At 47.9% G+C, this 24,447-nt stretch overlaps 1 protein-coding gene and 1 long non-coding RNA gene across 2 annotated transcripts in view; one reads left to right on the forward strand and one right to left on the reverse strand.

Moving 5' to 3' along the window:
• LOC139049057 (uncharacterized) overlaps window positions 1–22,815 on the reverse strand; it is a 57,239-nt gene extending 34,424 nt beyond the window's left edge. Inside the window, exon 1 of the long non-coding RNA XR_011508085.1 lies at window positions 22,367–22,815. This is a non-coding gene — a long non-coding RNA (uncharacterized lncRNA). The remainder of the gene's footprint in view (window positions 1–22,366) is intronic.
• LOC139049056 (uncharacterized) lies at window positions 171–22,512 on the forward strand. The gene is made up of 7 exons (XM_070524220.1): window positions 171–559; window positions 6,160–6,310; window positions 12,435–12,484; window positions 14,563–14,658; window positions 16,643–16,690; window positions 19,339–19,389; window positions 20,304–22,512. The coding sequence occupies exons 2-7, from the start codon at window positions 6,205–6,207 to the stop codon at window positions 20,643–20,645; spliced, it is 693 nt and encodes a 230-aa protein (XP_070380321.1). The 5' UTR covers window positions 171–559; window positions 6,160–6,204; the 3' UTR covers window positions 20,646–22,512.
• Window positions 22,816–24,447: the final 1,632 nt, after the last annotated feature.

The following is a 24,447-nucleotide window of genomic DNA, read 5'->3' on the forward strand; positions in this document are numbered from 1 at the left end:
GACTCGCTTTTCGCGGTCGGAGTGCCGGATGTCTCGAAGCAAGATGACGCCGTCCAAAGAATGTTCTCCAGAGGAGCCAGATGGGAGTTCCAGTTCATGTCGCTCCGAACCTCCTCTCCCTTCGAGACTTCCCTAGGCGGCGGGCCTGGGCCCGCTGGCCATAAAAAGAGTTTTCGTGGAAATAAGAGCACGCGGGTACTTTGAAACAGCCGTGCGCGCCTCGGTGCCGCAGTGGAGGTGGGAAGTTCTCCGGTAGAGATACGGCGACGCATCTTTCCGTGGCGGCGGGGGGCTCTTCTTTCATTTTGAACGCAGATCGGAGCGCGAGGGGGGCGAAAGGGGGAGAGTTGGAGCCGCGTGCCTCTCGTTTTCCTCGCGGAGTCGAGCTGGCGGAGAAGGCGCCGCCGCCTTTCCGCTAAGCCTAAACTGGAAAGAGGCGACCGCAGGCTCCTAGCTGGACGACAACGCTGGAACGTCAGGGCTGGCTGATTGCGCCAGCACAGGGGACCCGCTCCATCAATCTGCAGACACCGGAGTACTTCGTTTGAACCAGCTTCTGGTGAGACCGTTGTCCCCGTCATCCCTGTAGGTGTACCTGAACGTGCAAGAAAAAGTGTGTGAATCGAAACTATGAAGCTGGTCACACGTTCAGGAGCGCATCGTCTGTTACTCGGAAGGATTCTGAGCCGTCTGCTGCTCCTGTAATGAGGCGCGTTTGTTGTGTTTCGGTGAGTCTCGTTCGGACAGCAACGGGCCGAACGTTGGATAGAGACGCTTGAGCGATCTTACCCGCCTATTTCAATTAGTTTACCGTTGGGCCCATGAGCGGCCACGATCGGTTCACTGACCAGATGCCATAACGTCGCCTGCAGCGACCAAATTCGGAACCACGGATTGTCCACGTATCTTCAGGACAACGTCGTTCGATCTTGTCGCTAATTTGTCGCGCTTTCTTTCAGGTCAGGCAGCGTTCTTTAGCTGACTCGCGACACCTTTCAATAGAATTATTGGTCTTGTATAGAGTTCGTGGTTGATATATGGCCGCCCTATGCAAAATTTCAGTTTACCTGGTCCACCTGCCCAGTCGAGTGCTGAATCCGTCAAAGGGTTCGCACTTTAAGTGTTCCGCATTTGTAGTAGTTTCGATGATACGATGGGCTGTCACACTGAGACTTAAAAAAAAGAAACGCTCACACACAGTCCTGCTGCTACGTTTTGTCGAATGGCCTGTTGAGAATAAGCACACGTGTGGAATGAATACGGCAAATCAGTTCTGAGCAATACCGCAAGGTGGATGAAAGGTTCGTGAACGGAAAAAAAAAAAATGGCGTCCACCCGTGTGTATAGCACGAAGCTACAAAGGAAACCGACATGGGTTTCTCACAAACAAAGCTCTGTATAGTTTAAGAAAAAAATATTCGTCGCAGAAACACGTGCCGGTTGCCTTTGTATGTGTAGCTTCGTGCTATACGTACGGGTGGACGTCAATTTTTCCCTTCATACGCTGTGAAACGCCTCTTTTGGCTCCATTGCCCAGACAAGGCGAAACCAAACGTTCCGTGGTCCTCTATATGCGTCAGGCTTCTTACGCAAGTCTACATACTGCGATTGAGTTTACCATCTTGCCGGATAGCGACAAATAAAGAATACCTAATCTCCACTCGTAGAACGATTACTGCGGAATTAAGTGCGACATGAAGTTTCCTTCGCACGCACACATATGTTCCACCTTGTTTATCCTCTCTCGGTTTCATCGCAAGGACCAGCAGAAATGAACGAGTCTCGAATGGAATTAAGGAGATCCCTCTCTCTCTCTCATTGTGTTTTTCGCTGTATACGCGTAATTGAATTTGCCGACTGAAGCGTCACTGCATAGACGCTAGCGCCGCATTTTCTCCTATAGTGGAGTTTCGAGAAAAAAAAAAAAAGAAAATATGCTCGTCGGTGTTTTGTCACTGTTCTTCTCGCGGCAGCTGTATACCTCGATATTCGCTGGACGAAGTTGTCTTGCTATAATGCATGACCGAATCGTGTTACATATAGTTTACTCTGCCGAACTTTGATCGCGACGTCGGCTAATTTGGCGGGAGCATAATCAATTCTATGCCCTTCCAAGCGTTGGCCTATTTACACCTCTTCCTTTCGTCCATAAGTGGGAGATTTTTTTAATGTACGTATTCTTCACAGGAACTGTCTGTTTCCACATGCAGCCTTGCCGATGGCGCACGCCTGTGTCTTTGTGCGTACACTTTGACAAATACATTGCCCCACAGCGAACGTGAAATATAGTTCCACTTATACCACGTTGGAATTACTTTGGATTACGCTTATAGCTGTTGCACTTCCCGCGGCTTTCCTCGTAATCGAATGTTGAGCCATTCCGTGGTGGGAATGAATTGCTACCGTATAGTTGTTCACGCAATGACAAACCGATCGCAGGAAGATCATGAGGGGCTTCAGTTGATCGACAGTTGTGGTTGCCCCGAAGTAAATGAATAAATAAGAACTTCAAGATGACGTACCAAGTGGAAATCTCCACACCGATCGGCTCATCATAGATCTAATAACGTTTCGACGAGGGCTTACGAGAAGAACTGCCCTCGTCGAAAAGTCGGCTCCCGGCAGAGGCTTTTTGTGTTTGCCTGTGCTGTTGGTCCCTTCTCGTGGTTAATTCACATTATTTAGATTCTGGAAATTGACGTGGCAAATTAACTTTGTCATTGTCAATTTTGGTCGAATTCGTCATTGGTAGAGAGAGAAACGTTTTGTACGCGAGAAAATGACGAAAATGGATAATCTGAGTGGCACTGCAAGGCAGTTTTGGCCTCGCCAATGAGAAGCCCTGAGCATGGCTCCCGCCTATAACTCTGACTTGTATAATAGAACATTTGCACCGACAACAAAGTGCCTTGATTATTTGAAGCCCGAGTACAAAAAATGGCTGTGGCTTAGCTAAGGTTAAGCCCAGGATGCGAAGCATACTATCCTTTATTTTAACGCGACAGCGTTAAGGAGCTCGTGTCGCAGAAAAGCCGGTGTCGTCGGCGTCGGCTCAGGCGTGCGGCGCTTGCTCAGGCGCACATTTCGTTGTCGCGCCGAACGCTGCGTTGCTCGACGCTCACCGCGTCCGATGCGGGGCGCGTAGTCGCTGCGCCGTAGCAAAGCCTCCTAGAAACAGTCTCTGTAGCACGCCGCAACCTTCGCTTCTCATTCCAACGAGCAGCTCTGTCTCCAGGAGGCATCTCACCTCGTGAGTGTCTAGCAGAGGCAAGCGCAGCTGCTTATATACCGCCGCGACGCCGCGAGCGACGGCGCGAGTTGGAGCCCCGTTTCTCCTCTGTCGTGACGTCACGGTGTCACGTGGTATTGAAGGCGACACTGCCGCGCCTGAGGAACTGGGTTGAGCTCTAGTAATATGCTTCGCATAAAAAATTGTGCAGAAGATCGCATGCACTGTGGGATGTTGTACGTGCGAAGCATTTTGCACGTACCTGGCTATATGTAGCACTGTTTGGGGTTACACAAAGCGGTAGTAAGTGGACAAACGTGTTTGTAAAAAAAAAATTTAGTAGTCGTGTGTGGGTAGTGAGCATGTATGTGACGATAACACTACAACGACCGCGTTGAATGCAATAGCATGGCGGCAACGGCACGATCTTTACACCATATGAGTTTCGTATACGATAATTACTTTACACCACCTGTTCGCGACGCGAGCTTACAACATGGCAATTAATTATTGGTTTCCGCACAGGTATATAGTGAGACGAGCGTAAACGGCGGAAACGCAAATTGTGACGTAACCAGCGACTACGTGTTTGTAGTGCAAGCGTTCTGATCTATGGCTCTGTCATACGGTGTGTGAAAGCGACCGACGACGGCGTTTTTACTCCGCGCTTTCACTCCGACGAAGAGATGTTAAAGCACGATTAACTGGGACGATCGTGAAGTAGCTGCACAACGTCGCACCAATTTCTACCTATACAGTGCTATATACGAGAAAAGTACTGCCGTAAGTTGGCCGGTCTCGGAGATAATGCCGTCTAAAAGCTGTTTCACATGTTGCGACTGGAAGAGGAGGAGGAATAAACGTTTACTTTCGAAACAGTACTAGGTGGGAAATACGACCGGTAGCAAGAAAAAAAAAAAAAAAAAAACGTATGTACCGGCGCAGCCGCACGCATCGCAATGCGATGTAACACGGCGCCCCCAGAACTTCCAGCTGTCACGGGGAAAGACGACGACAAAATGGCACAGAGTGCATACGCCGATCGTCTCAAAAACCTGGCTGGCTGGCTTTGGAGCGAGAGAAGTCCCTATATATACTCTTCTTTCGTGGCGCCAACTAATTGGAATCTCCGCAGAAGAAAGCGATAAGATTTATACGTAACACATTAGGCCGTTACTTTTCACCTTCGTCGCACGCCCATGCCTTATCACTTGACGTATGCCTGTACACAGACTGCACGCGCGAACGCCTCGTCACCTTGCATATGAGATCATATATACACGGACCATCGGTTATCGCGACGCCGGTTCCATTTGTGAAGTGCCTCGCACCATGCAACTGAAGAACTCGCCGCATTAACCTTGTTTCATTCCAACCACGCTTGAACAGTTTGATTTTTTTTTTCCATCAGCAGTCGAACTCCGGAAAGGTCTTGACGGCTCAGTTCGGCAAATAACTAACCGGCAATTTGCGAAGCAAATCCCTCGTCGTGCATCTCATTAGTTTAAGGCTTGCTTGTGTACTCTTTATTTCGATGTATGTACCCTGCAATAGGTGCTTTTTTTTTTACGCGCAATGTTGTTTTGTTGTGACCTACGCGTATATGTGACATGCTCTTCTGCTGCTTGCACACTCATGCAGTTTCGTGTTTTGTACCTATGCTAATGTACGTCGTGGCACGTTTCATTTACTACCTACGTAAGCAAGTTCTATACCCGCCCCTGCAATGTCTCGCATTGAAACGGCACCACGTGTAAAACAAAAGGTATTCGTGTGATCGTACGTGACCTAATGGCTACAGCAACGCGGCCTGCTGTGCTCAACGGCAGGGGGTCGATTCCACCACCGGTCAAACATGATTTTTATTAAAGCGAAGCAAGGCCAGGAGCTTAGGTATATCTATACCTATACCGGCCGCAAGGTGCCAAGCAAGAGGCAAAGAATGCTTCGCATCAAAAGCAGGCAAGAGATGGGAGCGGGATCATCCCATGGGCATAGGTACAACCTTACGAGATAAAGAAGATATGTTGGGTACAAGATTAACGATATAGGTAGAACTTAAGCGGTTTACCAGGGCTAGGTGACTATTTGTCGCCGCCTTGATTTAAACGGGACGTCATTGAAATCATCATGAGTCACTATCACTATAGTAGAGTCACTATATATAGTGACTCTATACTATGGTGACAGTGATAGTAGAGTCACTATACAGTGACTCTATACTATGGTGATAGTGACTCATGATGATTTCAATGACGTCTCGTTTGAATCAAGGCGGCAACAAGTAGTCACCTAGCCCTGGTAAGCCGCTTACGTTCTACCCTATCGTTAATCTTGTACCTATAGACACTATTCGATGGCAGTTCCCCATATACGTAAAACACTAGTCCACGAAAAGTTTAGAGTCGAGGCCTGTTTTTTAAACGGGAGTTAGACAGCTTCCTTTCGTCTGTGTATTGAAGTAGCAGAAGAACGAACGCAACGAACGCAGATATTGAACCTCTTCACAAAGAGGTTCAATATCTGCAGAAAGAAAGCGGGAAAAGACGGTTCGCGAAACCATGACGTCGCATACAGAAAGGAGAAACCGGCGGTGCGAGGATATATGCGCTTCACAGCACATCAATCCAATCAAATGCGCTTCAGAGGGTCGTTTTCTTGCGCTGAACGCACTCGCTGACACACTACAAAGACCGTACGGAGAAACTCCGCGTTCGGGAGATGCGTTCGGTCCCGGACGGTTGGCACCGGTCCTGTTCGTTTCGCAGAACTTGAGACTGACGCTCAAAAGTATACATACGCGCCGTCGCAATCCCAACAGGCGTGAATGTATTTATTTATTTTGCGGCACACGTGACCCACGGCTTTTTCTTTTTTTTTTTATCTTCACTGATGAGTACCCGCGCGCCGCAAGCGCATTGATGATGCAGACGACGAAGGAACGAACGCCGGAGCAGACGACATAACTGCGGGCCATGCAGACGACGCTCAAGTTCTCCTTGCTACCACTGCTGGTGATGGCGGCGCTGGTGCCCTCGACAGAAGCTAAAATCGAACAAGTGAAAAGGGCCTGCGTCGAAGGTAAGTTTTTTTTTTGGCCTGTTTGATTGATTGTTTTCGACGCTAAATATGCAACCGGTGTACTATTGAATAAAAGAAACAAACAGTCGAAGAACCGGTGGGGTGCGTAACCGAACAAACTGTTTCTGCGAATGGGCCTGCTTATTGGATCCTGAAAGTGATGACGTCATGCGCGTGCTGAAGGAAGCATCGACGCAAAGGACAGCGCTTCTGCCCAATCCGCTACAGTGCTGTTATCTAATATGTCCTATTGATATCGCGCGCGTTATTTGAAACTTCAGGTTCGGTATATGCGTCAGTATATACTTGATGGCTTGAACACGTATTTACGTAAGATGACCTTGTCCTGCGTCCGTTTTTTGTAGGTGATGTATAACATCCGCGATCATGTCAAACCAAATAGCCTGCCAGCACACATACTATCGAATTACTTGGTGATGTTATCACTGTTGTCGATAAAATATTCCTTGCAGGCTCGCTAACCTGTATTTGTATTTACTGCAACAATCAGTTTTGTTCGTAAACACATCGCTTATTTCTTGACAACGGTTTACCGAACAACGCAATTCGGTTTAATTGCGACTGCATTAGAGTTGGAAGCGGTAACTGAAAGGTGCACTCAGCTGTTCACAAGGGGATTCATCGCACATTAAGCCTTTCCCTCAATATGCTTTTTGGAGCCTTCTTTGAAAAGTATTCAGAAACACAAAACAGAAATAGACCAGAGCATGTTTATTTCAGTGGTAATAAATAAACAGCCATATCTGAAAACTCACTCAGAAGAAAAAGAAAGTGTCATAAACAAATATGTTACCAGAGAATAACGCCCGTTTTTTGCCCTAAGAGTCGGTTAAATCGCTGCTGATCGACGCTATACTATGAGCGAACACAACGAACTGTTACGCAATTTCTTTGATCGACAATGCCAACAGTGTCTCACATGCACGTTTAATCTGGACGGCGCAATCACATTCATCGTGTCTGCTAACTTCTGTAAACGCTTATGGAATGCAGAAGCTTTGTCGAAAGAAACAACGAAGCCACAGCAAACACGCCTATTGCTGAGTTAGCGGTATCGTACAAGGTTATAACAAAAGGGCTAGAACAACGACGCAGCTCTCGTACAACCTTCGGGGTACACTCACTCCACCTTTGAGCAAATGTACTCCTTTGAGCGAATGTACTCCTTTGAGCGAATGTACTCCGCAGGGGAGTATGGGAGTTCTAGGAGTTAGGGCGCGCTGGTGAACACCCTTTTGGAGAGAGTAAGTGCTTGTCCCGTATTTGACTCAATTTCCTACAAAAAAAGTTCTCGTATACACCTTTTTGGAGTACATCAATTCTTTGAAGTTAAATTACTGCGCAAGGGAATGAGATCTCTCATAAATTTGAGTTTAATCGAATGTGCAGGCGACTCCCTTTTCGAAAGGGAGTGCTTCTCCCGTATTTGACTCCCCCTTTCTGGAGTTCTCGTACATCCTTACGGAGTACACTCACATGCAACTTTGAACTGAATCACACCGCACGGGAGTACGAGATCTCTCAGAAATTAAATTTAATAGGGATTGCTGGCAGCTTGCTTTTTTTTCGGCAGTAAATACCTCGTGTTCGATTTCATTTTCAAGATTTCTAGTACGCACTTACGGCGTACGTTCACTCCTTCTTTGAGCGAATGTAGTACAGAAGGGAGTACAAGATCTCTCAGAAATGAAATTAAACAAGCAGTGTCATGGCCACTCCCTTTCACAGAAGTAAGTGCTTTTCCCACATTTGACCACATTTTAGAGAGTTCTCGTGAACCCTTACGGGAAAACGGTAGGCAATATCTGAGTTATAGTTCGCTGCGCGAGGCGGTACAAGATCTCAGAAACGGAGTTTATCACGGGACAAGCGCCTACTGTCGCAGAGTCTGCAGCTCCACCTTTGATGCTGTGAATTCTGGCAAAAACAAACAAACAAAAGAAGCAGTTAGCGCAACTTTTTGATAAGTTGTTGGAGTAATAACTCAGGTCACTGCCTAGACGAAAGGAAAAAGTCGATGAAACGAAGTGGTTTATACAGGTAGTTTAGTAGTTAAGCTATTGTCTACCTAATTCATTCATTCACACACACACACACACACACACACACACACACACACACACACACACACACACGCACACGCTTATTTAAACTCAGTGAAGCCCGGTGAAATTTACTGCCGTGTCTAACGAAATAAGGGAACTCTCTCTCTCTATATATATATATATATATATATATATATATATATATATATATATATATATATATATATATATATATATATATATATATAGTCTACCCTGAGGAGAGTAAAATGACGTGTCATGTCCTGTCGAGGAGAGTAAATGCCGTGTCAGTTTTACGTCTGCATTATTTTGCAAGCAGAGCTCCCATCTCACTTTTCGCACTCATCATAAACTAACCAGGCGCAATCGGACGACTCCCACGTTGTTTGAAATGCTAGCTTTCAAAAAGACCTTTCTTACTTTTCCTTTACTCACGTAATTCCTTCGTTACGAGCGTTCATTTTACGACGCGGCACGCTAGTTTCTCTGCACGAGTTGTGGCACGTTTGACTGTTTTGTCGTGGCAATAATTTACCCGTAACAGCTCAATATTTTTGCCTCACCTTTATTGTGTCTTTGAACTTTGTTTTGAATTGAGCGAGCGCTCAATTCAAGACATTGATTCTGCAATACCGTCACATACGAACAAACCAAAACATAAGATGTGCATAACCATGCAAGCTTGCTACGAGATCATCCGACACTTCTGTCATTGAGCTGCAGGTGATCGTTTCCTTTTTTTTATTTGCACGTATTTTCTTTTTTCTTCTTTCCTGTCTTTTACGACGGCTAATTTGTAAACGCCGTCGGCGGCCTTTTCCTCCGCAACATCGCATACTAGCTAGTACGACTAGCTATTGTCACGAGAACTCTTTTCATCCATTGAGGTTACTCTGACGACTTTTGATCTAAAGAAGTGACAGGAATTTTACTATTGGAGCACAAGTATGCTACACTGGTACCCCTTGTCACTTGCTCAGGCGTTTACTCGTTCTTTTTTTGCGCTTTCAGAAGTGAAAGCAACGTAGAAATGGCTCCTTACTTACCCCTACGTTGGGACCACGGTTATTGGGGCTGTCTTAAGCAACACTTAACATTGATTGACGGATGGCCGTAATTTACTTTTGAAGCGTTATGTTTTCTTAGCTCGTCCCTCAGTTTCGCACCGTCGTCGTCTGCAACGCAAAGCTTGGCAGCGTGCCAAGGTCGCCCGATAACCTGCGCGAGCAGAAGGCGTTTCTATTGGCGCAAGCGCACGTGATGCATGATGCATGCGCGTCAACCAATGAGTGAAGAAAGTTCCCTCACGTCACGCAAAGCTCGGTACTCTGCAACAACACCAGATGGCGCTGCCTTTATGCGCAGTGTTCCTTTTCCTACCCGTGCTTGCTTTGCTCGATAGATAGGCAATAGAGCGTCTTTCTGGCTTGGGCGTGGTTGCCACGTCCACCCGATACAGAGGGATGGCCACAATATCATCATCATCAGCAGCGTACGACCAAGTACGCGATCGGCGTATGGTACAAGCAACATGAGAACAAATAAAGTTAAACGCAGTCAGAGAGCTGGAAACGATCTCCTGGGAGGCAATTTGCTTTTCCACCTGAACTTTCTTTTGGGGAACACTTCTTCCTCGAATTTCGTTTTGTTTACTCTGGAAACACTTTTTAAATACGTCAAAAAGTTCTTTAAACCGGTGATCAATAGCTCGTTCCTTCCTCCTCACCTTCTCACTATCGAGTAAGACAGCTCGCACAAAAGCGCCGACACGAAATAAAGCCGCACTCACACAGCGTCGAACAAAAACGCAAGCTGTGAAGCGAGCTTATAGACGAACACAGCTTCGCAACACCCTGGTCCCTCTATATAGCAACAGCTATATAGAGCTTCTTTCTTTGTTTCATCGCTCCGAATTTTATTCTTTAGAGTTCGGGCCATGTATACACACGCTTCTCGAGAAATCCGTAATTTTCGGAGAACACGCACGGGCGCCCCACAATAAATCTCGGCTACGGCATTTAATAATCTCGCCCACGCGGCAAGCTGCATCGTGCGTTTCGCGCGAAGCCTGTCACACAGGCGTTATAAAGTGACTGGGCGTACGTACACCGCGCAACGCGGTCGTTCATAGTCTCGCCACACGGGGGCGCCACGTGACACGCGTATACAGATGGCGTGACGTCACGTCGCGCGCCTGGCGACTGCTGCCCGCCCTTTGTCGCTTTGGGACAGGTGGCGCTGCTCCGTTCCGGGAAATTAGGCCGCAGTTTTTCTTTTCTTCCTTTCTCGGACGTGTTTCCTGGAAGATTTCCCGGACTCATTTCGCTATCGACTCTGCGGCTTTTCATTAGCTCGGCTTTTGAACATCGATACAATAAGTATCAAGGTTCACTTCGCGAACTGTCAACAAGCAATAGGCAAGAAAAAAGTAATAGGAAAAAGAGTGACACGGGACGACAAACAATGAAACCCAGGAGAAGTGTGCGACAACTGGCGGCTACCGAATTCGCATATGCGCATGCGCGTTGACAGAAACGATGCAAGTTTCGTCAGCATGCATGCCGGGTGAAAAAAATATGTGCTGAGCGATTCGGCAAAGCATCCGAACACTGCGCATTGATTGAAACCTACCGAAGTGTTGGGCCGACTTTTCAGATGGGGAAAACGGGAAAGGGGATGGCTTCACGGAGAGTTGGCTAGCGAAAGGCTGCGTGATGTATAATGCTCTATATTCCTGGTTTATTTCACTCCTCCGTTCTTTTGAGCGTGTATAGGCAACGTTCGTCTATAAACTGTAAGAGGGAAACGAGTGCGGGTTATCTCGCAGTATTTTGATTAGCTTCACGTTAACTACACCAGCGCCGAAGTAGCCACGAACAACGCTTCAGTTTGGCCGCTTGGGTATATAACGATGCATATGCAGGACACAGGTCAAGTAAAACACGGGAATAGTATAAGCATTGGCTGCCAACTGCTGTGGGATCATAGCCCGCAACAAAGCAAACAATAAATAAGAAAGTTAGAAGCGAAGTTAAAAAAAAGTCGTGACCATCACCCAAGCCGTTACGCTTCCAGTACGGCGACGGTGGCGTTGATCACGTGAAACGCACTTGTGCACCATTTTTATAGATTTAAAAAAGTGTTACTGGGCCCTTGGTCAGACGTATAATATCAACGAAGCGAGCAATCAAGGCTTTCTCAAGAGTTTTTAGTTAACATGATGATTCGAGACTGCGAAGGAGCCCCTCGGACACAAACGTCTATACACTATACACTCTTAAAACGGTTGCACCCTTTGGGGTGTATATTTGTCCCACAACAATAATCGTCGTCTGCCTTGCTTGCGTTTCCTTTCCTGAAAACTCGGCGCTCGCTACTTTCCTGTCGAGAATGCTGCGTCACACTGATAAGGCGCATGCCGTTCGTGACTGGAAAGTACCGGGCTCGCAGCGTTAAAGAAAGGAAACGCGGGAAGCACGGATGACGATTATTGTTGTGGGACAAGATACGCCCCAAAGGGGGGTACATTTTTCAAAGAGTGTGGCGCCCGGCGCTTCTTGCGCCGCCGGTGATCGCTGAGGAGGCCGAATGCAGGTACACGATGCATCAAAAAGATTCTCGCTTTCACGTGACAAAAAAAAAAGGGGGGGGGGGGCGTAATCTCAGTGTCACCAGCGCCCACCGGTACAGTGACACCGGTGAGTGACTGAGTACAGTGACTTTCTTGAGCCACCGGTACCGGTGGCTCAAGAAAGTATCGGCCGCCATGTTGTCCCAGTATCGCGTTTCATTCGCCGAGCACTATTCACATGTAGCGCTACGATTTCCTGTTCCGCTATAGACACGCGACGCCATCCGATATTATACATACATCGGGGGCCTCCTGGGACATAGCTATATGCATTTGGAAACGGCTAACGATAGCCGCATGGTTGCTATTCATACTAATGGGCAGAGCACGCGCAAGCCTCATGCGACTAATATCTCTCTCTCCCCTCCCCCGCCTCCCTTCCCTTCGTTTCCCCTTTCGATTTCAGTGGAAGTCGTGGCAGATCAGTGCGCCAGGAAGCACTACTCGCCTTACAAGGTGAGGCCAACCTTAGTACAACAAATCAGGATTACTCGGATCACTGTACAGTTAAACATCTATATACTCGCCGATTTATTTTCATCGAAAAAATACGCGAGAATCCGATCCGGCGGAAGCGATTACGGATGCAAAGCGTGCCGCGATATCTCTGCTGCGACGCACGAAATGGATGGCCTGCACTTCCGCAATCTCCGCAAAGGTTCTCGAAACTTGCAAAGTTCAGTCATTGGCTCGTTTAGAATGCGACGTAGTCCACATTTACGGACAAACAATTAACTGCGCCCGCGCGTGCAGAGGCCGTAAAAAAATTCGTGACGTCATTGTGAGCCGTTGGGGGAACTTCACTGCGGCGTCGCTGTACGCGTCATTCGTTCCTGCGCCCTTTTCTGGCTTACCGAGATATATTCTCATGGCGAGACTGGCCTGCTTGGTAATTTATTTATTTATTTATTTACAGATACTGCTGTCTCAATACATGAGACATAGCAGGAGTGGATACACCAGAGATTAGATCAACACAACATACAATGAACTTGAAACGTAATTACAAAATATGGTTAGACAATTCTTTCACAAACTCTTCACTAGGTTTTTCCAGCAAGGAACCAGCTAGGTTGTTCCAAATTTCAACAGTGCTTGGAAAAAACGAATACTTAAAACAATTTACAGAAAGGTAATTATTGCAGAAAGGTAATTTATTAATACGGCAAAAGCCTGCGCGGTTAGTTTTCTTTAGTGCCTCTGATCTATATTACCGCGTGGTCCATTTTTTTGGCTGGTGTCGTTCGCCCTTCGAACTTGCGTGACGTAATGCTTGCGTAACGGAGCGAAAATTAAAAAAAAACACGATCCCCACTTTCTCTTTCAGTAATCAACCTATAACCATGAAATAACGAAACTACAGTTCTCAAAGAATATTTTATTAGTATGAACTGATACAAGATAAACTGATTAGTATACACTCATATAAACGCTGGAACACGGCAGAATTAAAATGTCAGTTTCGTTCTCTGCGCGCCCGACTGCAGGACGTGGGAGCAAGCAGACGAAACAGAAAGTACGTCTCTCGTACTGCATACAGTGCGAAGTAAAACAAAAACACGCAGACATTCGGTTTGTGTGCTTTCTTGTTTCTCTAAACTTTAGTCTACTGAAGCAAGAGTAAACAAACAACTGACGCTGCCTCGAGTAATTCTCGAAGTCACGTGTCCGTGCTAGTGACGTCACAGCACCACCATGTACGTAGGCGCCCTTGTGCGACTGACGTAGACTTTCCGGCCAGGAGCGCGGTGCCCGGGAGGACGAAGTTGAAATTTAAGCTCTTTCCGCGGTGCGTTCACGTGTAATACTTAGCAGACGTGATCATTAGCGCGCATTGTGTGCACTGCGTTTGTCAGCTCAAAATGGCCAGACCTGGTGAGGGGGCCCTTCGAGAAAACATCGTGTGACATGCAGGGACGCGTATAGCGCAAGTGGCATGTTTAGGCAGGAAATATGGCCGCCTCTTTGAACGGGGCGGCCATTTGGCTGGAGCGTAGTAGAATACTTTAGTGCACTGCATAACCTGGCCACTCGGAGAGAGCTGCGACGTCGCGCGAGCGTAATGGCGCCAGCATTCAAAACACGCGCTGCAACAACTGAAAGTGACCCGTTTGGAGTCACGCCTTGAATTAGGGACAACGCAAGAAGCCGCGACAAGAAAAGAAATAATCGTGCTAAAAGCGCCACCAAAGGACGCTCGCTGGAAGGTAAAGACTCCGCCGTTTGCCGCAATTCGTCTCCTGTCCCGCTTTTCAAGCACATGTTCTCGCCTTCTCTCGTGACGTCACGACTTGAAGCTGGTTGCTCTCCAGTTACGGCTACGTATACGGACACACGTTTTGCTCAGTACGTTGAGAAGTACGTTTTGAGACTCATCACGAGACCTAAAAGTTTGGTACGTGCCATTGGTATATGATTGCTGTATACAAGGCCTGCCTTGTGCGAGTGTCCTGTAGTATCCGTCGTGCCACCCTCTGGCTATAGGCCACTGTTAATAACTGACAAGAGCATATTTGTTTTTTACCCCCGTGCAGCTGGAGCACTCCAAGACGCAGCCGTACGTGAAGAAGTGCTTCTCCAACCGGGCGCACGTCACCGACCTCATGCTGGACTGCGCCGAACCCATGGCGGTACGTGGGAACAATCTCCGTCAAGCGAAACGATTTTGCCCTGACGTGGGGCGCTACATATACACTCTAAAAACCGTTTGCACCCTTTGGGGTGTATATTTGTCCCACAACAATAATCGTCATCTGCCTTGCTTGCGTTTCCTTTCCTGAAAACTCGGCGCTCGCTACTTTCCTGTCGAGAATGCTGCGTCACATGCACTGATAACGCGCATGCCGTCCGTGACCGGGAAGTACCGGGCTCGCAGCGTTAAAGAAAGGAAACGCGGGCAAGACATTACAATTACCGTACATACATGACCATTACCGTTGTGGGACAAATATAAACCCCAAAGGGTGCAACTGTTTTTAGAGTGTAGACACCTGTCAAACAGCGTCGCGTTGGCGTTCTGCATGAGCCAATCAGAGAGAGCGCCGCAGCCGCCCTGCGAAAACAGTCGGGGACGACGCGATGGCCAATTCCACAATACGGCGGAAAATTTTGACGGTGTTATCGCCGCCCATTCAACGAGGGGAGGGAGGTTGCAGAGCCGAAGCCGAAATTTAATTGTGCGAGCGTCCCGTATACCATTTCTGAACTTTTGACAAGTCTTTCTCTTCTAATCTTTGCGTCCCCTTTTCCCTTTCCCCAGAGTAGGGTATAGCCAACCGGGCTCAGCCCTGGTTTACCTCCCTAGCTTTCATTTATCATTTGCTCTATCCCACAGAACATCCACGCTAAAGGCCTTACTCGCGTTATTAATGTTTCTGCGGTCTGCGGGGCTCCCCCCCCCCCCCCCTACCGCTCTGTAGTGTACGCAGTTTGTTCGTGCTCGTCTCTATTTCTTTCTATCTCCCCCTTTCGCTCCTTTTATCCCCCTTCACCCTTCCCCTCGTGCAGGGTAGCCAACCAGAACTGCCTCTGGTTAACCTCCCTGCCTTTCTATGCATCCTTTTCTCTCTCTTGACAAGCGAAGCCACCCGAATCGGGAGCGTTTTTGTTGGGCCCCCATGCAGATTTCCTGGTACTAAAACGCTCTGGAAGGTGACGGCGAGGGCTCGCCTTCCTGTATGTAGCATGGGATTTATATAACCTTTCTCCCTCCTACCCTCTCTCTCTTTTAATCCCATCTCCCTCACCCTGCTGGCGCCGAGCCGTGCTCCCGCATCGGTTGCAGATAGTGCTAGCCTTTCCTCCTTCCCCACAAGCCACTTCTCTCTCTCTCTCTCTCTCTATAGCCGTGCGGATGTAGAGACTGCTCGGCGACCTGCAGTCAGCTGCGGCCACGCGTGCAGTGGATGTTTCGGTTGAGAACGTACGGCCGCAGCTATACTGCGTTAAAGGATCCACTTCACTCTACAAGATTTCACCACAAGCCGCGGTTTCTGGGCGTCTTCGCTTTTCAAGGGGGAACGATTAAATTTCTTTGGCTCACTGGAGGACGCCTCACTGGAGCGACCGGCGTCCTGTCAGCTGGCTCAGCCAACCAGACCGCATTGAAAGCGATATCCCGGAAGTGATCGACCTATTTACGCCTTCAGCTGGTTGGCATTTTTTTCCTTCTCTCTTTTGAAATGCAGGCTGGCGAGGGACCCAAAACAGTTTGGCAAAAATCACAGCGTCCGTCGCGTCAGCCGGCAGGGAACATCCTCAAAAGTTGTCATGCAAGCTTCCGCAGACGTGGGCGACGTCTGCGAAGACGTCAGCACCGATATATATATATACAAAGAGAGAGAGAGAGAGATCATGTTTGCGGGCGTCAAGCGGTTGATTCTCTGCTTATGCAGTTGATGCCGTGCGTGGCTTCCAAGAAGTTTGCATGGATGTGGTAAAAAAAGAAGCATATTATTCGCGCACGTGGAAAAATGCACGCTGTCAGCGATCAATCCAAGAATCGTATAACCTCGACGCACTGTGACAAAATCTTTGCGATGTGTTCCACGAACTAAAGGTCACTGCTTTTCTTTTTCTTTCCCTTCTTTGCTTCTGGCGCGCTCACCTCCGCAGTTGGGCATCTTTCTGACTTGCAGCGTGGATTCCGTCGCCAAAACTGCGGTAAGTGCAACACCCCGAAACTCGAGAAAAATCGCATGCGCAGTTTTTTTCTTCAAACGCAAACTCGAGGGACTTGTGCATTCCGAGTATACACACTGCCTCCCACGTAATTTCGCCAAGTCAGCCTTAATTACCAAGTAAGAACAGTCGTACACACACACTACCGCACTTTTTATATATACGTGTAGCACAAAACTCTCACTCATCAGCATTATATATATATATATATATATATATATATATATATATATATATATATATATATATATATATATATATATATATATCCCCCTTGTGGGCCTATATTCTTGCCCTATAATAATATTACATCTCTCGTGTGTTTCGTTTCTTTAACACTGCGCTTCATTTTCAGATCACGAACTACAGGTGAGGTATAAGCGTGACAAAGCGTTCGCGACAGAAAAGTATCGAGCACAGAACTGCAAAGTAAATTCACAATAGATCGACTATTTTAGACACAAAATAAGACACAGAGGGAACGTCGCTGTCGTGCCGACGTATACGTGACCAAACAATTTCGGGGGCAGTCCATTAACGTGCCAAAAAAAAGTAGCTTCCCATTTAAAAAGGGCTTTATTCCGATTGTGAGGCGGGCGCCGCCTAGTGGGGGGACTCCGGATAATTATTTTTTTTTTAACCGCCTGGGGCTCTCTAACCTGCACCCAATTAAAGCCTCTTAAGCTTCGTAAAGTACTGCCACGCTCTGAATGCCGCCTCCTCCTCGCGCGCTCTGGCCGACGCCGCGTCGCTATTGGCCTAATAGCATCACGTGGGCCCTCGCGCCGTGCATCAGCGCCATTTTTGCTCGAACAGCGGCTACGGAGTGGTGATCGGAGCGCATGTTGGCGCCTTTGCTACGCTCGAGCAGTGTAGGCGGCGCCACGGTCGAGGAGGGAGCGTGAAAGAGAGAAGCGAGGAGGAGGGAAGGCGGAGGAGGATAGTGTCACTACTTTACGAAGTTTAAGGCATAGAGTTTCTCACTACATTACCTAGAGGGAAATCTGGCGCTGCTGCGCTGTGGTATGCATGGGAATGCCGGTATATTGTGGATTCGGATTGGCATCATTCTCGTAGAGACAGGACACCTTGAAGACGCGCTTGGCAAGTACCGTTCCGTCTGTCACAATGATTCATTTTCTACTAAAACAGCACGTGAAAAGCTGTTTAGCTTTATTATTACGCGAAAACATTTTTAACTATAACTTGTTATTGTGTGTACGACTACATGTTACGTAAAATGTATCAGCGGGCCGCTAAAGTTGGAGGCCAGACGACGAGGTTCACGCTCGCTTTGAAACAGTTGGTCGTCTGTTCTTGCTTTTCTTCGCTTGGTCATGCATCGTGGGTGAGTAAAGATGTAATATGCATGAATGAAAACATTTTATGAAGATTTTACTTTGAGAACGCGTTATTTGCGTAGCCATATCCACGTTTTAGACGAAGCCTCTTACAACACCAGCCAACACGAGCCTCGCAGACACATATGCCGTCATTCCCATGATGGCACGGTGCCCCCTTAAGAAACTCCCATAGACGGTGGCGCCAGATTACCCTCTAGGTGTTACAGTGAGAAACTCTATGGTTTAAGGGGCTTTACACTCAATGCAGAGTATACATACACGAGTGCTTTTTGCATTCCGCTCTTATCGGAATGCGACCGCCGCGGACGGGGTTGGTCGGACCCGCGACCTCCATCGAGCTCGGTATACCGTAGCCGTTGGGATATAACGGCGGCGCGGGTTTTTCAATTTTGTACGTGCGGAGATTACCGAGGCAAAACTAAGCTCCACTTACGGGAGCGCCGCGTAACTGCACAAGCGGGCATATGTGCATAACGTTTACATTAGAGAGTTCTTACAGATTTTGCACACCCAAACTTTCCGGGCACACTCCGCCAGGTTTCACGAAAGAACGCAAGGGGCTACACACAACGGTGTTTTGGGATTTTATGCGTACACGCAAAGCCCGAGTGTTTGCGCGATCGTACACAACTCCCTATTGATGAACATGTGTATATCTGCAATACAGGCAAATAGCCGAGTAGAAATTCGCTGAATACGCAACTGCCATGGCCTCAGTGTTTTGGAACGTTTAACGCCATCACTGCAAAAAAAAAAAAAAAATCACTGTCTTGATGACACAAACTGCCGAGAGTCCCTTTCACTTTTGGATCACATTCAATACATATATTTGCGAGTTGGTTCAATTGAGGAATTGAAAAAAAAAGTAACTAACGTTTCCAAATGTACACACCTCTCCTTAAAAAAGAGACGCATTCGATCGGATTCTTAAAACCAGTGTATATGTGTGCGCGTGGAAAACGTTATTGAAGATAGAAAATAACGGAAAGGAAAAAGGCTGCCAAAGGGTCCTGGTGAGGGAGGAAAAGGATCGCAGTTCTTCAACTGCGAGGCTTTTCTTTCGAGGAACCAGTATGGTTTTCCCTTTGTAGCAATTGCTACATTTGGGTGGATGTCTCGTTTTCCCTTTTGTTAATTTCCCTATTCTATAACAACACCATCGGACTCGACGCCTCGCAATTGCCTTTCGTACGTGTGCGCGTCTTGCGACACAACTAATTCGGCGTCCTTCCCGATCACACCGCAACGTGCGGCTGACACGTGCAGGGCAAGGACATCCACGACCCGGACTTCAAGACGCGGACGAAGGCGTTCAAGGTACGCGGGACGTTTCACCTGCATCATCATCATCATCAGCCTGGTTACGCCCACTGCAGGGCAAAGGCCTCTCCCATACTTCTCCAACAACCCCGTTCATGTACTAATTGTGGCCATGTTGTCCCTGCAAACTTCTTAATCTCATCCACCCACCCAACCTTCTGCCGCCCCCTGCTACGCTTCCCTTCTCTTGGAATCCAGTCCGTAACCCTTAATGACCATCGCTTATCTTCCCTCCTCGTTACATGTCCTGCCCATGCCCCATTCGTCTTTCTTGATATCAACTAATATATCATTAACTCGCGTTTGTTCCCTCACCCAATCTGCTCTTTTCTTATCCCTTAACGTTACACCTATCATTCTTCTTTCGCAATATACGAGGCATACCGGAATCACGAAATTGCCACAATACTCGATATCAGGTAACCTAACGCAGAGTGAAACGTGGAAAGTGACGCTTCTATGACCGCACATACTAGCGTATGCGCTAGTTCATCTTGCGGAAACTAGTTTCCGCCAGATTATACCGGTGTCACAAGTACACTTCTGATCGCGATCGGCTCTCGCGCGCATGTTGTGCAAAGGAGCCAATCACGACCGCGCAATTCGATCCGGATCGGGCTTGATCGCGATCAGAAGTGCGCTGCGAGACACTTCTATTAGAGTTGAAGAACTGCGCATGCGCGGACCCTGACGTAGGAGTCTGCGCATGCGTAGTACCGTGGCCCTTAGTTATTGCGTCCCCTAGTATAAAACTCTGCCTGCTAAGCACGAGACGGGCGTAACTATAGCAAGTACCACGTAAAAGTCCCGCTTTACTGCCCCCTTTGTGGCCTGCAACGCACACGGCAGCCACTTACACGAGGAGGGGGGGGGCGGGGCTCTGCATCACGTGCTTCTCGTTGTGTTCGCAGACGTGCGTGGAGGAAGGACTGCAGGGCACGGTGCCGGCGGAGACGGACCCGTACGAGTTCGACAAGAGGCGGAAGAAAAAGATCGGACGCCGGTTCGCCGACCCCTCCGACGAAGGCCTCTTCAACAACGTGTTTCCCCGCTACGCACACGACTACCTGTCTCTCTCTTGTGCCGCCTCCACGATGGGGGGAGGGTCAGCGTGTCTGTCCTTCCTTGTCCCTTTCATGCGTGGCCTCAGAGATCGCGGCACGGGCGCTTGCAGCTCCCGATCTCGGAGACTACGTTTTCGTGTAGTCATTTGCAAAAATCACCAGAGGAAACACTGGCGCTGCGATCGCTAAGCTACCATGGGAACGATGGTTTGGCAGACAAATTCGTCTGCTCGCTTGCAGCTTCAAGCGTTACCGTGACGGTTATTTATCACGTTCCACAACGCAGCAGGGCAACTAGTCTTTGCGCACATGCGCAGTCATTTGCGAATTGTTGCATTTATAACACGTCTCGTTGAAAATGACTATTTTGTGGAGTCACAAAGCCGTTTTCAACTCGGAAGGACGAAGTTTAGGCAAATACGTGTAACGCGTACTAACTCCCAATCATTCCCACGATGGCTGAACCGCCATACTTGCATCGCCCGTAGACGATAGCGTCGGATACTCCTCGAGTAACTTTCGTATAAAACTATGCCTGCTTTTGTCCCCACCAGCACGTGCAATCCTGACAAACGACCGAGACGGCAGCGACGAGCTAAAACCCGCTAATCTCAAGAATTTTAGCGAAGACGCGACGAGTCAGAAATGGAGGTGAGCAGCAGCGTCGGTGGAGACACCTTGCGACGGCATTTCGCCCTAATGGAATGCCAACTATGTTATATTACTTATGCTGCGGCGCAAGATTTCGACGTCAGCGTAATTTCTCACCAAATAGCTTCTTTTGTGGCTCTAATCCTTGGAAGAATCGGCGCAAAACAACAACCGTTTCTAATGCGTTACACCGTTCACGAAATCGCATGTTGACGCCTGGCCCTGCTCCTCAGATATATTAAGCATTCGCTATGCCGAATCGCATCAAGGTAAGAATTGCCAAGCCCGAAACCAACCCTCCTGCAGCGAAGACGTCACCCTGAAGCTGTACAAAACCACAGCCGCAACACGACGAGCTAGATGCCGTACGATGCACAGGCGAGTCTAGCGACACACAGCCACTACGAGGTAACTCGGCCACCCACCTTTCCACAAACACTGCCATACCCCAGTATACTAGCTCGTCAATTAAAAAAAAAAAGAATAACAAGTTTCTAGGTACCATAAAATGTGCTTTGAAACGAAACGCGGCAAACCGGCTGGCCGTCCAGAGCAGAAACGTCCGCCTGCACGTAGACAAACGACGGAATTTTGTTTACAAATTGAGAAATTAGGAAAACGCCATGACGAGAAACAGGCTGTGTGCCATAAAATGTGAACTGAATCAACACGCGCGAAAAAAAAAAAAATAGCAGCCGGCCATATGGTTAAATGAGCCTTTTTTCTTTTTAAAGCGAGCCAAATACAACGGAAGCGAAGGGGAGAAAAACGCTAAAATCGCACAGTGAAGCAGTCGTCAATAGCAAATGATTTTTTTGTAACACTGTTGTATAGTTAACGTTAAATTCGCTCATTTCGACATACCCCGAGTTGTCAAACGATGTCTATGAAAGCGTCCTTTTCAATACCAGCAAAGTTCCGATTTCTGGAAGTCTCTCATTTTAAAACCTCAAGTGAGTACCGACATGACGTTTACAACTTTTTATTTCTTTCAGTAAACAAAGGTCGTCGACCTCTAAAAACCCTAGATAAATATACTGGCAAGCCCCGGAGCGCCATAAATAATTTACTACACAACAAATATGCCCTGGGTGTCACGTAAAAAATACGCCAGCTCGTCCGTTTGTCCTGGCGATCCATATTCAGGAAGAGCCTAGGTAGCAATACATCGGCACAAAGAAAACCACAAGAGGACGAATAACCTATAGATTTAACCCTGCTGAATATTTTTTGAAGTGTTCCTTTAACAATGAGCTTACCCGTCCGAACAGTTCGGAGTAGACTAGAAAAGCGGCAGTCAGGCAAAAGAGCCTGGATGCCTGTCACAGGAGTCTCGGTCAGAGCCAACTTTCCTTGCAGCCTCGCCGTGCTAATTTCTTAATAAAAAAAAATACATTTCACTGAAGGCTTACGGTGAATAAATAACGCAAATCAGGCTCAAGCATGGCGTAGCTTCGAGTGGATCCACCTGGGGCGCTATTCTGGACATTCCGCCATTTTCTTCGATGCGTGACGTAGGCGCGACGCAAACAAAATGGCGCTGGTGGCCCGGTTTTGCTTACGTAACGTGACGCCAACTTGACGTTTCGCCTAAGAAACTGAAATGAAGGCACTGAATGTAGCGTTATCGGTAAAGCAAAACAGTTTTTCTCCGCAGTAAAAATAAAGCAGCTATCTCAAAGCGTATGATTATTCTGTCGAAAACGCTTCTCGCTTCCGTCGTCTGCTGCGTACAAGCCGTCGTCTGCTTCAGTAGCTCGGATGCGTGTCCCTGGAAAATGGAAAGAGTCATCGCATGTTGGCGCCAACGCGCTTTTCTTTCTTGAGACAACATACGCGACCTACCAGTGGTGATGCGCGCACGTTCTAGGCCACGTTATCGCTATTTCGTGAAACGCAAGTGACTCAGCCCGACTCGGCTGGCTTAGAAACGGCCGAATATCACCGATAGCGTTGCGCGCGCCAGAGATATCCACTAGAGCGACGCAAGCGCCGGCGCTGCCATCTCTTGTTCATTTCGCTGGTTACTCGCACCGCGGGAGGGAACTTCAAGGCGCCGCCTTGCGTACATTTCTTTTTGTAAGTTAGAAAATGGCCGTTGTAATAACTTGATTGTGCGAAAAGGCATTAATCTCGATTACAATACAAATGCAGCAGTGAAAAGTGGACAACATTGCTGAAAGTTTGCTATATTCAACCAATATTATTTCGTATAAACGCGTTCTTTTAAAAAACGATGGCCCAAAACACAAATGCCAACACCACCCGAGAGCGATGCAAATACTATGAGCACGCGTTATGAACAAAAGATTTTCGTGGCGCCAAACGACGGGGAAAATGTGGCGATACGCATTCCTCTCGGCTGCCATTGCATATGGCTGCCCATTAGCATAATTCGCGCGGCTCGTCGCAGCAAAAATTATGGCGGAAAATCTCAGCAATGGCGGCCCTGCGAAACGTCACGCGTCGTCAAAATGACGTTTACGAAACAGCCCTTCCTGTGACGCTCCTCATGAGATATTCCTTCAGCCAATCAGCAAGCTGGCATGGCGCATATCTTGAATCGCCACCACATATTCGCGCAATTGCAAATGCATTGCACTGGCTTCTGCACGCTACCGCTCACATTCTTTTTGAAGCGCTAACATCACAATATATCTGCCAAGGACCAAAAAAATGTATTAGTCCATAACATTTGCAGCTCCACGTCACGTTTCGTCATCTTGATGAAAACGCAAAATTGCATTTTGCAATACTTCCGCTTCCCGGCACAAATTTCAAAACACGTGACCTCTCGACAGCCAATCACAGAGTAAACATGGCGGATAATGGCGGCCGTGCAGCCGCCATGCGTGTCCAGAATAGAGCCCCTGTCCTAAAGCGTGTCCACCATCGCCACCTTACGGATATTTCCATTATGCGACAGTTCGGGGAAATGGCAGGCAGTGTGCTGCCGACGGCACATTTATGGTACAAAGCTTTCGGTAAATCATTTAACGCAGAATGTGCAAAATCGACACTGAAAGTGCGCCGTGAAAAGAAAAAAAAGGGCAATTGCGCTTGAGATTTTGGAGCGCAGCTGCTACCTTATTTCAACAACAGACAATCGCACACAGAACACGCAGAGCCGAATGGAGGCGATTCTGCGTTTCGGATTGGGCAGCACACACCACTAACCGCAGCCATCGAGCCGGAGCTCCGGCGACGCGCCATCTCCTAGTGGGTCACCGCCGCGGAGAGGGGGGGGGATTAGCAATTATTTAATCTTTCTTGAGGTGGGCTGAGGAAACTGGTGGAGAACAGGGGGTACCGAGTAGAGGTTCACGCTCATTCCCTCACA

The sequence above is a fragment of the Dermacentor albipictus genome, chromosome 8 (genome assembly GCF_038994185.2).
Source record: "Dermacentor albipictus isolate Rhodes 1998 colony chromosome 8, USDA_Dalb.pri_finalv2, whole genome shotgun sequence".
NCBI classification, from domain to species: domain Eukaryota; kingdom Metazoa; phylum Arthropoda; class Arachnida; order Ixodida; family Ixodidae; genus Dermacentor; species Dermacentor albipictus.